The 16,901-nt window shown below is 36.3% G+C and overlaps 3 protein-coding genes across 3 annotated transcripts; 2 read left to right on the top strand and 1 right to left on the bottom strand.

Annotated features, from left to right (window-relative positions):
* Positions 1–1,427: 1,427 nt before the first annotated feature.
* On the top strand, positions 1,428–4,862 carry LOC113396309 (aquaporin AQPAn.G-like). Its single transcript, XM_026634207.2, has 4 exons — positions 1,428–1,619; positions 2,921–3,462; positions 3,945–4,025; positions 4,515–4,862. The coding sequence occupies exons 1-4, from the start codon at positions 1,607–1,609 to the stop codon at positions 4,641–4,643; spliced, it is 765 nt and encodes a 254-aa protein (XP_026489992.1). The 5' UTR covers positions 1,428–1,606; the 3' UTR covers positions 4,644–4,862.
* A 6,044-nt stretch (positions 4,863–10,906) lies between these two features.
* LOC113396286 (ubiquitin-conjugating enzyme E2 S) lies at positions 10,907–13,434 on the bottom strand. Its single transcript, XM_026634171.2, has 2 exons — positions 12,976–13,434; positions 10,907–11,507 (listed from the first exon to the last, which is right to left on the bottom strand). Exons 1-2 carry the CDS (start codon positions 13,121–13,123, stop codon positions 11,047–11,049), a joined length of 609 nt encoding a protein of 202 aa, XP_026489956.1. The 5' UTR covers positions 13,124–13,434; the 3' UTR covers positions 10,907–11,046.
* A 399-nt stretch (positions 13,435–13,833) lies between these two features.
* LOC113396285 (proteoglycan 4-like) lies at positions 13,834–16,426 on the top strand. Its single transcript, XM_026634170.2, has 2 exons — positions 13,834–14,260; positions 15,354–16,426. Exons 1-2 carry the CDS (start codon positions 13,986–13,988, stop codon positions 16,189–16,191), a joined length of 1,113 nt encoding a protein of 370 aa, XP_026489955.2. The 5' UTR covers positions 13,834–13,985; the 3' UTR covers positions 16,192–16,426.
* Positions 16,427–16,901: the final 475 nt, after the last annotated feature.

Genomic DNA, 16,901 nt, shown 5'->3' with positions numbered 1-16,901 from the left:
CTATTTATATTATTAGTCTTATTTGTAGGTGGCCTTGAAAAAAGTAACCTAATTTATCCGAGTGAGACTGGAATTACAAAAGAAACGGAAAACCTAAAATATTTCATGATACGGCAAACTACAACTAAGGCTTAAATCAGCGCCTCTAGCTCTAGATATGTTAAATAAAATTATTTTACGATATGATCAATAATATTTGACCAAACCCAGTAGCCGAGCGTTTAATTGTTCGTATCGTAAAATGCTGATTATTAATATATTGTTATACGGAGAAGGATTATTAGCAAACTGAAGCGGCAGTCTGATAGTCACGTATGTCGGAGGACCGATGGCCATTGAAGAAGACGAGTCCAAAAATAAAGTTGTTTTTGAACTATGATGACAGATCGAAAAGTAATAAGAAATTATTGGAATGAATGTTGATTTCCTTATTTATTTATTAATGTCGGTGTTTATATAAGAAACTACTAGGTTTCTGAAAGTAACATCCATTTTAGTTAAAGAAATATGTTACTAAAATACGTAAAAACAAAAATTTAGACCAAAAGTAGGTAAATTAATATGTATTGAAATCGATTCATTACATTAAAACAAGAAATATAATCACTAGTCCAGTACCGGTTCAACTAGGTCACTATTCGGTTGTTTAATTTAGAATCAAATAACAAACACATAGCGATAGCACCCGCCGCGTTTATCTCGCGAGGGCACTGATAAGCTTAAGCGAGAATTTTCTTTAAAACAAAGCTTTTCTCTACCGACCAGCACGATATTAATATTATGCTCTCAATACCGGGACAAAATTGTCCTTACATGTAACATATTTACAATTATTTATTTTTTCAATTTAACATCAGTGAAAACAAGTCATTACAAATAGGCAATAATTCTTAAACGCTTAGCATGATTTCGTCACAATAGTGAGAACTTATTAATAATCGATATAAAAGTCATTCATTGTAATGTCTCTTGTAATCTTGTAATAAACCCCAGCGTCATTAATATAATCACGAGAAAAGGAGACGTGGGTCGTAGGATAAGATACTACTGTAGTATGTATTAGCACGGTACGTCACGTACGGTATTACATTATTTATAAAACATGTACCTTTTTTCTTAATAGCCATAGCTTCTAAATAAATTGAGATATTTTAGGTATAGAAAAAATTTGGACTTTTTTTACATTAATCTCTACATTGCGTACATTACGCAGGCTATCCCGTAAGCCGAGCAATTCATATTATTAGGCCGAGAAACATTTCAGTTTCCACTTACGCTTACATGCTTACATGCTTATAAATGCTACGTCCATTTGAAATCACGGTCTCGGGGTCTTTTAGTAGTTGGCAGTCATGTGTTTTCACTTGAAGTTGTTATCTTTATACTAGACAGTTTTAGACTACGAGTGCAGAAACGCATCCTGGAGTAGTGCAGGCGCGGGCGCCCGCCGGCTGAGCGCGTCCGAGGGCGGGCAGCGAGCCGCGAGCGCGTCGCGCGGACTCCGGCGGGACGCGGTCGGACCGCCGCAGTCGCCAGTCGCCAGTCACCCTGCGGCTCCCGCGCTTGCCGCATTGTTCTTTGTCGTTTGTTCCGGTCTTCACCAGTCATGCCTACTGACGGTCAGTATCAACGGCCGCGAAATGTGAACATTCAAAAATGGACACCCATAAAAATACAAAAATAGAACCTTTAACTAAAGTTATAATTATAGATTATAATTTCTGGTGGAGAGCTTATAAATAAGTTTTCGCACGTAATAAAATACGTTTAAAGTAATTTACGCGCAATGTGGTGGCTTCTCATACAATATCTGCGAGCTCCCGGCGAGATATTTTTCGGTCACCTATTTTTAATATAGTTCCGAAGTTTATCGAAAAGAAATAATAATCCTGTGACGTATATTTCACGCGAGTATGTGTGTGTAGTGTGTCAAAGCTTGTTGTTGCTCTAGCAAATTGATAACTAATAAAAGATTGCAAACAGTGTTAGTAGTAATTGCTATTTACGCACTAATGGATTGATCGTTTTGTTGGATAGACAGTAGACACAGACCCGATGCACTCAAACCCAAACATATTAATAATATAATTATTTTACTAACTACATATTATCGTTATTTTCAATACGGCCCTTATAGTACCTACTACAACACACGTTTTGACCATGAGCGATTTCGACAAAAACAATCACAATAATTATGTAAATAACTACCCAACTAACGCCCACGAATTGCGACTATTGTAATTATATTTACATCGAATAACAGGAAATGTGGCGTCGCTAAGTTCACTTTAGCCTTAATTACATATTCTAAGAGCGGTACGCGTGTTCGCCGGCGGACCGGGGCGCTCGCCTCGCGGCACGCGCTCCGCGAAACTTGTGACTTTATTTATTATCAATCTATAAAGATTAATTTTTAGGTACATTTTTAATTTTAAGGGATCTGTGACTTTTTATGGATAAAACATGTATAGAATGTTGAATGGGTTTGGTCTGGTTTGGTCCCACAATGTCTGCACCAGGTACACCAAAATAATTATTTGTTTATTAATTATTTATCTGTCTTCCTTGCTGATCTAGCAGCTAGCTTATGAGAATGTAGATCACGAGGCCCTAGATTCTATCTCCTGGTCGGGCAGTTCTCAATAGCAAAAAGTTTAGGTTAACGAAATCAACTAATAAATTAAAAGCACTATCAAACTATCCATACTAGCCAATGGTCATCGGGTGATGACTGCGGTAATTGAGTATCATTTAGAAATAAGTTCAGATCAGCCTAATGGGAACAAAGGCACGACAGGTGGGTATGCCGACGCGGTTAGGCGGAACTAACGTGAGACGCTTCGTGTCATAACTAAATAATATGCTCTAGGTAATTATAAGGCAGTATTCATGAGGTCCTTATCAATTAACACTGTAGATTCTGAGCGCGGATTGGCCGCATGGTTGCGACGCTGGTGGCGACCGCTGGTAGCAGAGGTGGTAGCGACCGCGCTGCTCGTACTGCTCGGTGTCGCAGCTTTACTTCCCGTGGACGGCAAGCATCCCCCACTCACGCACCCGGCGTTCGCCTTTGGCCTCGTCGTGCTAGCAAATGTGGAGGCATTCGGACCTACTTCTGGCGCGCACATGAACCCCTCTGTGACGCTGGCCGCTCTACTCGACGGACGTATAGGGCCGGTCGCGGCAGCCGCATACGTCGTTGCCCAAATCTTCGGTGCTACGCTCGGATTCGGTGCTCTCATGGCACTAGCTCCGGATGCCTTCAATTCTGGACTCAACGTGGGCGGTAACGCTCCGGGTAGTGTAGGTGTGGTCGCCGCCGCTGGTGTGGAGGCGCTGCTGACGGGTGTTCTTGCCCTATTGTGTTGTGCCATTTGGCGCGCTCACGATGAAGGCAAGCAAGACCCCACCGTCTCTATCAAGTTCGGCCTCACAATAGCTGGACTCGTCTATGCGGGAGTGAGTTAATTCAAAACATAATATAAAATTTAATATATTTATTTGTAAAAAAAAATAATAATAGTTACTTATCAGTTTAATCAAATCAAAATTTTCTTTATTCAAATAGGCTCATTAAAGCACTGAATTAAAAGTTAAACTACCTTCTGAAAGTAGGTTCTACCGTTAAGAACCGGCAAGAAACTTAGTAGTGGCTCTTTTCCACCATATTAATTACACAGTTTTTGTCAATAAATTACAATGAAATGGAAATCAACTAATACTACGTCCACGCTATTTTACCATTAATATTATCTCGTAATGTAATTATCAATTTTTTTTGACAAGAGCTATAAATTTATTAACAGGATGAGATAAAAATGACTACTATAAATAAATAATAATAATTAAAGATTACCTTTCCTTCTCGTGTCTATAAAATGTATGTCACTGTTTTATTAAGAAGAAATTCTTGTAATCTTGGGTATTTTTCTTTTGTATAGGGAGTGATGTCGAGCGCGAGTCTCAACCCGGCGCGTAGCTTCGGGCCCGCGCTCTTGCTGGGCTTCCGTTCCGATCACTGGGTCAGTACACGTATTAAAACAAATGACTACTTTTATAAAACAAATTAAACCAAATAAATAGTACTTCTCCTCAGTCGCAAGTTTGTCCCGTTCGTTATCTTATTACGTCTCTGCATCTATCGGACGATAAAATTATAAATATAATATAATATATAATAAAACAATATTATTTTTGTGTTCTGGTTCGAAGGGTGAGTGAGCCAGCTCTGTGACAAGATACTTAACATCTTAGTTCACAGAGGTGTCAGAAATTGGCAATGTAAGGAAATAAGGAACGGTTAATATCTATTACATCGCTCACGTCTGGAGGTGGTGATCGCTTTCCATCGGGTGGTCCATACCGTAAGCGCGTCACCTACATAATTTATTTAAAAAAAAAATACGATCACTTAGTTACCTGTCTTTTAATAGACGTGCCCATATATAACTATGTTTTCATGAAGGGTTAACACTTAAACATCAAATAATCATACGTTCTACGTTTCGCAGGTGTACTGGGTGGGCCCGCTGGGCGGCTCGGCGCTGGGGACCCTCCTGCACCGCTACGTGCTGCGGCCTCCGCGCGCCGCGCCGCCGCGCGCGGAGGTGCTGCCGCTGCACGACAAGGCCGAACGTTAGCGCCGGCGGGCCGCCCGGCCGGCCGCGCCGCGCGTCGCGAGTGGTCGGGCTGGCGTGGACGTTACTATGATGTTGACGAGACTTTTTAACTGCAGACTAACTTTACCGAAGTGAATAAACTATTCGTTATACTCTTTCGATTTTGAAGCGCACTGAAATAATAATTACCCTTTTTGTATATTTAACTATAAAATAAACAATTGTACCTGCTGTGTAGCATGTAAAAAAAATTAAATTTTTTTATTTAATTATTTCTTTAAGGATTACTGAACATTTAGGTACACATAGCAGTTCACATTGTTCCGTAAAGAGTGTTTTCAAAATCAATTTGAATCGGCATGTTACAAGATTGAAATGAATGTAGAGCTACCACTGGTTCGCGGGATTTAGATTTTAAATTATGTTAGTATTTATGATACGATCAATAAATTTTTGAGTACTGTAACGTCACGTACAGATGTAAGGTCGTTACCGAATGTCCTTATAATAAAAAATATGTTTATAGAGTACTCATTATACTCAAAACTCGTTTAATTTAATAAATTAAAAATCATTTATCTATGGTGGTAATCAATACTTAATTTTTTATTACATAGTAGGTACTCATGGCAACTCGACGTTTATGTTATTGGATTTTTTAACAGTAGCAAAGTATAAATGATATATGATATAAAGATGCTTTTAATAAAAGTTAAATATAATATAAATAAGAAATGGAATTTAAATTGCAAACAAGAACATGAACATTTATTTATTTAGTACGGGTGAAATATATTTTTACTGCTACGATGACAACCATACAGGTGCCGGCAAAGACAGGACCGACTGCACGCAACTATAACCGAGGACGTATAGTCCTAGAATATTGGATTATTTACGAAGAAGCAATACATATAATCATATAAACAAACCTAAAATTTGCATATTCCGTACCATTTGCTAATAGCTCGATCTGATGCATGCATGTGTTAGAGACTTAATACATTATGTCAGGATATTTTAAGATAATTTTTATTTCTTTATTACTTTATTATATTTTAAGGTTATAAGACAATAAAAGATTATATATGAAATACAAATATTTATTTAGTAACTATAATAGCTGTAGTAAACGTAATATTGTATCAATTAATAATTACATTAAAACTAATTACCTTAATCAAAATATACTTTATTCAAGTAGGCTTTTACAAGCACTTTTAAATCGTCCTTGAACAAACTATTTAAAGTAAAGCTACCACCGGTTCGGAATGTAGATTCTACCGAGAAGAACCGGCAAGAAACTCAGTAGTTACTCTTTTTCAATATCCAAAAATACAGTCATGTTAGTTAAATACGATTATACTAACTTTGTATATATAATACTAACTTTGTATATTGATAATTGCAAAAACACAATTCATATATTCATCAATAATTTAACAAGCACTAACAATTACACTATATCACAAAATTATATCGTACCTTAAATGTTAGCAGCAACTTGCTGGTCCAGGATCAAGTGAAAAGTAAAAGTCGTATATACCGAGCTTCTATTACTTATATAAGCCTCACTATAAATCACGTGACTCACAATAATGAACAGGAAAGTCAAAGTACCCTCCCATTCAATATCAATGCCATCAATACTATTCAAAAACAACTCAAACCAAATTATTGTTATTACAGAATTGATCAAAACATATACATAGTGTAAGCCTTGTTTGTAATCGTCTAATAATTTATTTATTTCTTACTTAATCTGACACATGCATGATCTCATGTACTACAATCTTTATTCATAAAGCAACACTATTCCAGTTAACTACTTATATCCCCTTTATTTTTACTTTCAAATTTACAACTTGAGTGTACTTCAACTTAGCCAATACCCCGATTGATTCCAATTTTGGTATTTGGTATATACATATGTATTTCAACGTACTGATAACGAATATGATAGTCAAATAGTCTCGCACTTCGCCGACTTTTAAAACTCAAATTTTGGGCGAATCAATAATGAATATCATAGACTATTCAATATTTTGAACATAATTTTTTCTAAAGACCCTTTCCTGTATTAGTATATGTAAGGACTTTTGATTACGATTTCAACGTTGACAATAAATTTTTTTTTCGAATTTTAGACATAATATATTTCTAACATAGTTTTAAATCTAATTAAGACGCGTCGTACCTCATAGTAATCTAATAACGACATTAGGAGCATTGTATTTGATGTAACTTTATGTAGATACTGAAGGCAGTTGCGGATGTTGACTCTTTCTCAAACGAAATACACAGTCAAATACATACGTTCACAAACTTCACCCTTTTTATCATCGACATATTCGTGTCATTAATGAGACAATCTCTATAACACTTCGTACGATCGTATCAGCGAGGTTTTGATTTGAATTAATCGATCTTTGTTCATTGATTTATTTATCGTGCATTGAACTAAGCCACGGTGGTTAGAAGCACAAATGATGTAAGTATCTAATATCCTTAGTAGATTCAAAATCAAAATATATCTACTTTATTCAAGTAGACTTTTACAAGCACTTTTGAATCGTCAATTTACAAATTTTATTAAGTAAAGCTACCACCGGTTCGGAATGTACATTTTACCGAGAAGAACTGGCAAGAAACTTACTAGTTACTCTTTTCTAACATTTAAAATATATGTTGTGTTAGTTAAATACAATTATGTATATATAATACAATTATATGATATATATATTCTGCCTGAAAGTCAACAAGTACAAGCTCCACGCTGTTTTATCATCTACATAATGTTGTGTTGAATAATATGCTTTATTTATTAATGTTTTTTTTTACAAATTAAGATTTTTTGCATCATCATAAGGTATATAGCGAATAAACATTTTGAACACTTGACGTATACGCAAAACTGGTACAGCGCTAACTAAAGCATGGTAACAATAGTCGAGTTCGGGAATTGTTATATATATCCTTTTTTTTTCTTTCTTAAGAATTTGCTATGCCGCAAAAAAAAACAATGTAAACAAAAAAAAATGAATTAATATGCAACAAATGCAAACTGTTGGTAAAAGAGGATGACTATCTTAATTGGCTCTTTTCGAACTGATTGAGCCATCACCATTCCTTTATCGGACTACTAGGCGCAGGCAAAAGTTTCATCCATACGTTGTTGACATACCCAAAAGTCGAACTAAACGGTTTGACAGCTAGTTTTTGGTGAGAGTCGCCAAGATTTGGAACGACCTGCCTGGGTCTATTTTTCCTGATAATTTGAACTCTGGAGCCTTTAAGAGTAGAGTGAACAGGTTTCTTTTGGATGAGCGTGTACCACCTTCGTCTTCATCTACACTTTCCATCAGGTGAGGTGGAAGACAAACGCCTATTCCATTACAACTATAAAAAAAAATGTACAAAACCCTACCATAAAGTATGCATCACCAGTATTGATGATACCGATAGTAATGGGACCTGGGTTTGCCACGAGTGTAAGTTCAATAGCCGACGCCGTATAAATAATACGTAAGTACTATTAGAACAATTATGGAAGTAGCATGTAACTTTTACATATAATATGCAGCCATGCAGCATCGACTTGCGGTCGAGAAATGTGTTCCTACCGTCATTATATTTTTAATAACTTAGAGTTACATTTTCTATGCCAAATAATTGTGATATGTATTTATGTAAATAATAGCACTAAGTTCAGTTGTTAATGGGTTAAATACATAAAGAAAAATAAAAAAAATGCTATTCAATGTTGCAGCTTTATTAGTCAGTTGTGTAAACGACACGAATAAAGTTGACATAAATTTCTCCAACTACGCCTTGTCCGATGACTTATTGGAGATACGAATATCTTACAATTCAATAGAAGCCCGAGCACCGATATCGCCGATTAGTGGATGGCGCCTACCCAGCATGCGTGAACGAAGTCTTATCACCAAATAAAACAACACTGTAACAATTGTCTTTTATTTTTAAGCAGAACCCTAAACACCATTTTCGATAATATCCGTAGCAGTATCTGGATCCATAATACATTATCAATTTTAGTATCTAATTAATGAGTTTACTTTTTAAATATATTTTTTGTTCCTCGGCCCCCATGCAATACCCTAGTGACGTAGTATTACTAGAAATTTGGCATCTCTGAGTTGGGATACTATATGTGCAATTTTATTGCAGGGAATACTTTTGCGGATATGATTTATTACGTTTCTTTCGATGTCAAAAAAACAATATTTGTTTCATTTGTAAAAAGTCTAACTGTAGGGCTTAACAGCCAAAAGTTCGTTAGTTAACCCATTCAATAAATATTATTGTGGCATTAAATTTGACAATTCACTGCAATGACCTCATAAGTTAATTTATTTTAATATTTTACTAAAGTTACAGAAAGTGTACGTAAGGTACACTATATGTTCAAATGTTGCATAGACATTTCACGTAATATGTGTTTTTACATACAGTTTGTCAGTATATAAATTTACATAATATATAGTCACAATCATTATTTGTTGAGAAGATAATATTATAACTAAGAAACACAAAATATTGTTTCCAATAAAATTTGAGTTTTGCGAATACTAAAACTCACTCGGTGGTAGCTTTGTATCTACCTACCTAGAAGTACTTGGTATCGTCGTGTTCCAGGTTGAAGGAGTGAACAGCAGTTAACAACAGGCACGTGGGACATATCATTTTAGTTTCCAAGGCTGCGTATTGCTGATATGAGGAAAGATTAATATTTTTAGAGTAAGATGTCTACGGGCCGTACGTGGTCAACTGACCACTTACCGTTAGGTGGCCCGTTTGTCAGACATATTAACACGAAAGAAATGAAATACTAGATTAATAGTTTAGAACGTCGTTTTGTGTAAAATTATAATATACTTATGTCTTTATTTATAATAAAGATATTGTCTGTAAGGTCAAACAAAAAACTGTATCTAGGTTTCGTTAGAACACATTCTATTGTATACATATATTCTACTGGAAAGATATTTAGAATGTATGACTTTGTCGAAAAACTACCTCCCTTTTTACTTATTATTCTAATCTCACAATAAACTTATCAACTTATCACTAACATAACTGTAAGACCATAAATTTAGAAAAATGCAGTAAGAAATCCACACTGAAACAAGATTTAAAACCAAGATTATTGTTGTTAGTGTTATAGGGTACATAATCATAAATAAACAGCCTGTAAATTTCCCACTGCTGGGCTAAGGCCTCCTCTCCCGTTGAGGAGAAGGTATATATATATATTCCACCACGCTGCTCCAACGCGGGTTGGTGGAATACACATGTGGCAGAATTTTGTTGAAATTAGACACATGCAGGTTTCCTCACGATGTTTTCCTTCATCACCGAGCAGGAGATGAATTATAAACAAATTAAGCACATGTAAATTCAGTGGTGCCAGCCTGGGTTTGAACCCGAAATCATCGGTTAAGATGCACGCGTTCTAACCACTGGGCCATCTCGGCTACAATAGCCGGCCATATAGAGTACAAATTATATATTTATTAATAAACTGCACCCGTTCGATGCCGGCCAGGTGGGTCGTTAGTAAAAAATAAAATGAAATGTAAATACAATACTTATCAATATTTAAATAAAAATACAGATACCCGTGGAAAGATAATTTAAATATTTTAAACAGTTGTTTGGATATTTGTAAATACAAGCAGGCATTACACACACGCACATAACTATATCGGAGCAATGGTGACGTATTAGCTACACCACACGACATTTGTATTTAATTCCACAGATTAGCCATTTGATTTAGTGGTCACACTTCAGTGTCCTGTCCGCACCATCTGCCCTTTTGTTTTATAATCTATGCTAGTACAATATTTATGCATCAAAACATATTATAATAAATTGGGAATTGAATATTACTTTCTTTATATAAAAATAATAAATATTCAAATTATTCCTTAGCTATCATTCATTAACATTATTTTAAATATAGGATTTACCAGCAGACTGAGTAGGTTTGTGCCTGGGGTGGCAAATTTTGAAATCAATTTTTATTCTTTACTTTTGTTGCATCTCAGAAATCACTAACGTTAAAAAGGAACGCATAGCGAAGATGTTTTCAATTAACTACACTGTGGACCTGTTCCACCACATTCTGTTCCTATTTCTAATTCTATAAGCAACCTCTCTTCCTCGCCTTTCGTGCTCGGTCGATCGACAAATGTTATTCGTTCATAAACTTAGGCATTATGTTATGATTAAGTATCATATAAATGAAAGAAAACAAGAACGAAGCATTGACTAAATTTTACATTATTATTATTTATTAGAAAATAAATACAACTAAAGGACACATTTTTACATTCCTATTTCATAAAAATCATGACGACACTCGTGCGGGAGAAACACCTTCGGCGCGCTCGGCGCCTCATAAGCGCTTGAGGATGCGGCGCTTGTCGCGCGCGGGCGGCGCGGCCGGCCGGCGCTCGCGCTTGGCGCGCGGGCCCTCGCCGCCCGCCGCCGCCTCCGCGCCCGCGCCCGCGCACGCTCCCGCCTCCGCCTCGCGCCCCCGCGCGTGTATGTCGGTGTATAGTTTGGCCCGCGCGAAGTAGTCGTCGTAGCGGTCGCGCAGGAGCGCCGCCGCCTCCGCGTTGAGCGCGGAGTCCGCGTTGGGGGCGATCAGCAGGCACTTGACGGCGAGCAGCGCGTGCTCGAGCCCGAGCTCCGGCCGCCAGTCGCGCTTGAGCGTGTTGACGCACACCTCGCCCGCCACCGACACGTTGGGGTGGAATATCTTGGTGAGGAAGTAGGCGCGCGGCGGCGCCGTCGGGAACTCGCGACCCAGGGCGAGGCGGACGCGGAAGACTCCACCGGCGTAGGGCGTATCCGCTGTCGATCATTTTTGTTTCCGTTACGTTACATTAATAAAATAAATACACGCAAGAATTATATTCAATATAAAAAAATATAACTTAAAATTGTATGTTAAGTTAAACTAATGAAATAAGTATTGAAATGTAACTCAGATTTTTTAACTTTTATCTACAAGTAAATTAATTGTTTAATAGTTTTTTTTTAATAATATGACTTTTCTAACATCAATATACCCATAAAAAAAGAACACATAAAATACCTATAATGACATAGTGCTAATTTATTAGTATAAAACTATGTTGTTTTTAGAAGTTAAAACTGATATTGTTTTTATAAAATGCATGTAATCTTAGTAAATCAAAATAGTTTGGATTCATAAAAATATTAATCAGCATACAAACTAAGTTTGCTTTATTTGGTTTTAAATGAATATATAATGTGGTATATAAAATCTGAGCACCAAATTATATGAGAATGCACTTGACATTGACGTATAGTATATGTACCATAAATGTCCAAGTAAATGGAATTTATTGGTGATGATCTTTGTGATTTAGTTAATAATATGAAAAATAAGTATGTTAACAAATTTTACAATACATATACAGTTTTACTTTACTTTACTTTACTTTACTTTAATCATCTCATAAAGTAGATTAGATATAGCAGTATTATTAAAATTAATATAATACAAAGCACATCTGCTTTGTATTATATTAATTTCAGATTCAGAGTAAATAGAGTTTGTACATAGTGATAAGTTAAATATAGAAAGGGTGTTCATATCAAAATAGATTTGCCTCGCTTTGCTTAGTTACCATTGACTTTTGAAGTCCATTATAGTCAACTATATTTTAAGAATTCACATTTCCTTCTAAGAGGAAACATAGTTTGCAACAATCAATGTTGACGATTTATCTCCTAACTCACTCTCATTGAAAATTAACGTATATAAGATATCATATTGCATGTTCCAGTAAAAAAATGCTGCACTGGCACATTTGAATGACTGAATGAATTGTTAATATGTCTTACATCACTACTGTCTATTGTCAGTACTGGTGCTGATTCACAAATGAGGTACAATGAGTTTTCTATCATTGATCATGTGAAACATAATCATCACAAATGGGCAAATAGTCAATTCCTACAAATATTAGATTTAAAAGGAAACATTAATATGAATCTTGTCATATTATCAATATACTTTTTTGATAACATGTTACAAACTATACAGGTACTGCTATACTATATCAGGTAGTCAGACAAGAACACCGCAAAATATACACCTCCTAGACCATAAAATGTTTTCAATGGATTACCGTTTTATACATCATAATAAGTTACGTTACTCTATGATTTAAATAATATGTGGGAAATTAACAAGTGTCATAGAATGATCAACTAAGGCGAAAATAAAAGTAAGAGAAAAAACAAAGTAGACGAAATACTCAATTACAGAACAATAAAACTAGAGCCATACCAGGGCCGTCAATCAGTGCAACGACGTCGGTAATATTGTCATCTCGAAGGACAAGCTTAATGCCCGATGGTGGATTGGCCGCGAGCCGTCGCAGTTCGCGCGTCACACCACGCAGAACTTGCGGACATACGTTTTCTACGTTAGACATCCTCCCTTTAGAGCTTCTATTAAGTCTCCACGGTGAGCGATGCCCACTGTTGACGATTCAAACCATCACATTCAAAACAAACCAACTTGGGAATATCACTTCGTTTACTTGATGTTTTGATTCTGTACAAGGCCAAAATATAAGAGACTCCGAAAATTAAAAGATTATAACTTCATAATATACGATTGAAATGGATAAGTTACTTAATATAGGTATTAAATTTGTTTTGCTGTTTTAAGATAAGCATTAGTTCGTTAAAAAGAAATTAATTATTTGATTATTTGATATCTGTGGGCTTGGCAGTTGACAATAGAGTATATAACAAAATAACGAAAGCTATACAGATTATAAACTATAACGAATACATTACATTGACCGAATATGTTAAGTCAAAAAAACTTTAAATTCGCTTTAATAAGGAATTTATTTACCTTTATACGAAAATGCCTAGAATGACAAAATTGCCTAGAAGTCAAATTAAATTTATATTTACTATTTTAATTAAAAATAAAAAAGGTTAACGCAGGGCGAATAGTTATTTTTCCTTATAAACGTTGAATAACTAACAGAGTAACAAATAAAAACAAAAAGCAAAAAATGTGTACTTGGTGGTAACCTACACCCTTTTTTTTAAAACCAATCTTCGAGATGACCACACTGTGGTTAAACTTAACTACTACTATCACTGTCAGTGTCATTGGAGAGCCGTTTGCCACAGCATCCCTTGACATTTGTTATCATTGGACAACCAAAAATCAAAATCATAATTCAAATTATTTAGTTAGGTCCGATAGATCGATATTGTTAATAAGTGTATTAATTAATTAATTTAAGAGGTTTTCGTGTACTGCAATAATCAATCATGTTTCGAAGATGTAGTTCAGACGACTCACAATTATCAGATTCTGTTATTAATTCTAAATCAGCGATCCGCATAAGCGTATGCCTACAACGATATTTTAAGGACGTTCGCTCTCGATGTTATATACATGTTATAAGGAATCGACGAGTGCGTTGGTTAGAAAAGCGTTTACAAAAAATATTTTCGTTACCCGGTGGTTTTTGTCTTTGTGCCAATGGACACTTATTGCCCTCATCCGAATCACTTGCATTGCTGCGTGCTGAAGACTCTGTAGAGTAAGATTAACAAAATTATTTTAATTCATCAATTTCATATAAACATGTAAAAGTTTCAATTAAGCTGAGCACAGTTTTTATTTTATTTTATTTTCAATGGGAAAACCAACAGCAGATACAATATCACAAAAAAATAAAAAAAAATCATTTCAAAATTATTTTGGCAAATGTTCTACTATTTGCAGGTAGTCTCGCCAAGTACTACACAATGCACAATATGTATTTAAAATATAAATTAAACATATTTCTTACAATTCTTTATTTTTCGATTGAACTGAGGGTGGCTATCGTGACATATGTCTAAATCTTTTACTTGATTACTAATGGTGATGTAGAACAAGAAGCTAAATCATCAATTTTTATTTTAAATCTAAGATTGCACAATATTAGAGGTGTTATGAAAAAATTGTTGTCTAATCATTGTATACACAAGAAGATAAACTAACAACATCTAGTTTCTGACTTTGCAAAGTGAAAACATCCTTTGTGGGACACAGTATTTGTTTATATAATAAGATTCCACAGTTATGTTTAACTTGGCATTTAAAAAAATTAAAAAGCTCATGTAAAAAAACACAATATATAGCTATAATACAAGATGATATGAATATTAAAAAAAGTGGGCTTAGTGTTTGTTGATTTCTAGGCAGGATATATATAAATTTAATTGTAATTTATACATAAATACTCTGTAATTAAAATAATGGAGAAACGTAACTATGTACTGAGTTTCTTGCTGGTTCTTTTCGGTAGAATCTACATTCTGAACTGGTGGTAGTGGTGGTATTGTTCAAAGATGCTTTCATGAGCCTACTTGAATAAAGAATTATTTTTTTTTGATCTTATGTCCAGTTTGTACCTAAATAAAAAGTATGACCGTTTGATACATTACAATAGGATGGCTTCAAAATTAATTTGCAAAGTGTGTTTAGTATGAACATTATAATTATTATCAAAATTCACATCAAAGTAAACCATTCCAGTAATCCAGTCCATACAGGGATATATTCAATATAATCTTATAATTTATCATGACTTCGTCAATAAGCTTCCTATTTATCTTTTTATTAACCTCCTCCAAACTTATTTTCAGAGTAATTCCTCTTCTTGAAGGACATGTGGAAATGCTACACAAAAAAGATTCTTTAGAATTGAATGTAAACAATCAGTCGGAAAAGGAAGCTCCGAATGGGGAAACAGTAAGCGAATCGCCGCACACACTCTGTGGTATCGATCACTTCGCTTCTATCTCCAGCCACAGTCAGACATCGGAAGGAGCCAATAACAACAGATCATCGAAAACAACAAACGGAGTTCCAGGCACCTCCGAACTCAAAAGCCACGATGACACAGACGGGATCATCACATCGAATCACGCACAAGACTCGGTGAATAATAATAACACCAGGTTTACAGGAGAAAATAAAGGAAATGGTGACACAAAAGACACGGCGATTACTTTCCACCAACTCAAGCGCCGTGCGCTCGCTTTGCTGGACGCGCATCGCAGCGCGCGCGACGCCGCCGACGCCGAAGGCGAACCGCCGCCGCGACGCGTGCGGCGCCGCGTCCGGCGGCGCACTCGACGCAACCCACAGCCGGAGTGGGAGAAACCTGGACAGGAAATGGAGCCGGAGCCGGAGCAGGAGCCGGAGCCGGAGCCGGAGCCGGAACCGGAACCAGAGCAGGAGCAGGAGCCGGAGCCGGAGACGGAGCCGGAGCAGGAGCAGGAGCCGGAGCCAGAGTCAGAGCCAGAGCCGGAGCCGGAGCCGGAACCGGAGCCGGAGCTGGAACCAGAGTTGGAGCGACAACTGGGACCGGTGCCGGAGTCGCAATCGGCCCCTTCGGACTGCGAGCAGCCCGTGTCGCGCAACGGCGCGGCGCGCTCGCGGCGCCCGCGCGTCGTGCGGCCGCTCGGCGCGGACGAGTAGCCGCGGGTCCTTGTAATGAATGATCAATTCTCATGTCCGAATTCACCGGTAGCCCGATCTCGGAAATATTGAGATTCGACTTGCATGATCACAGTTTAGTGACAAGATTAAATGATTGCGCATTTAGCTCGATATGTATTTTTGTTAATTTGTTTGGAATAGTAGTAAAATAGTTTAGAGGTAGCAATCCACTCGATATCGTCACACGTTCAAATACACTCGACAATTACTATATAGTATTGTCTGTATGGACTGATTAGTAACAAAATGTTAGATTTTATATGTTAAATTGTACCTAAATTATATGTATAACTAAAATATAAAACAATCTCAATGTACAAAATTTCTCATGTAGAACATATGAATACAAATGCTTACCTTAGAATATAAGTAATAAGCTACACAGCTCTATAAAAATAAATAACTTATAAGTGAATATTCTCAAGTTTTATTTCGTACGTACAGAGCTATACAGAAATCGAGACAAACCAAATGTAACGAGTCGTAAGTGTAGTATAATGTAAAATAAGCTGTTAGTTTTATATAGTGAGTTATAAAGATATAATAAGGATGACTGAAGACTTCATCGTCGCTAGAGCCCGATCACTGATGAGCGAGCCTCTTAACGAATATGACGAGAAACGGACACGACACGGTGATCGTTATCTTATGTGAAAATCTACAGTTTTATGATAGCGTATCCATAGAGG

The sequence above is a fragment of the Vanessa tameamea genome, chromosome 8 (assembly GCF_037043105.1).
Source record: "Vanessa tameamea isolate UH-Manoa-2023 chromosome 8, ilVanTame1 primary haplotype, whole genome shotgun sequence".
NCBI lineage: Eukaryota > Metazoa > Arthropoda > Insecta > Lepidoptera > Nymphalidae > Vanessa > Vanessa tameamea.
The sequence above is the reverse complement of the archived record's forward strand: the minus strand, read 5'-3'. Positions and strand labels throughout refer to the sequence as shown.

Excerpts from the sequence above, each read along its gene's own strand:
- LOC113396309 (XM_026634207.2), top strand. Across the intron at positions 3,463-3,944 it reads CTGGACTCGTCTATGCGGGA|GGAGTGATGTCGAGCGCGAG; the intron begins GTGAGTTAATTC and ends TCTTTTGTATAG. Across the intron at positions 4,026-4,514 it reads GCTTCCGTTCCGATCACTGG|GTGTACTGGGTGGGCCCGCT; the intron begins GTCAGTACACGT and ends TACGTTTCGCAG.
- LOC113396286 (XM_026634171.2), bottom strand. The coding sequence starts at position 13,123 with ATGTCTAACGTAGAAAACGTATGTCCGCAAGTTCTGCGTGGTGTGACG. Across the intron at positions 11,508-12,975 it reads TGCACTGATTGACGGCCCTG|CGGATACGCCCTACGCCGGT; the intron begins GTATGGCTCTAG and ends AATGATCGACAG.
- LOC113396285 (XM_026634170.2), top strand. The coding sequence starts at position 13,986 with ATGTTTCGAAGATGTAGTTCAGACGACTCACAATTATCAGATTCTGTT. Across the intron at positions 14,261-15,353 it reads CGTGCTGAAGACTCTGTAGA|AGTAATTCCTCTTCTTGAAG; the intron begins GTAAGATTAACA and ends ACTTATTTTCAG.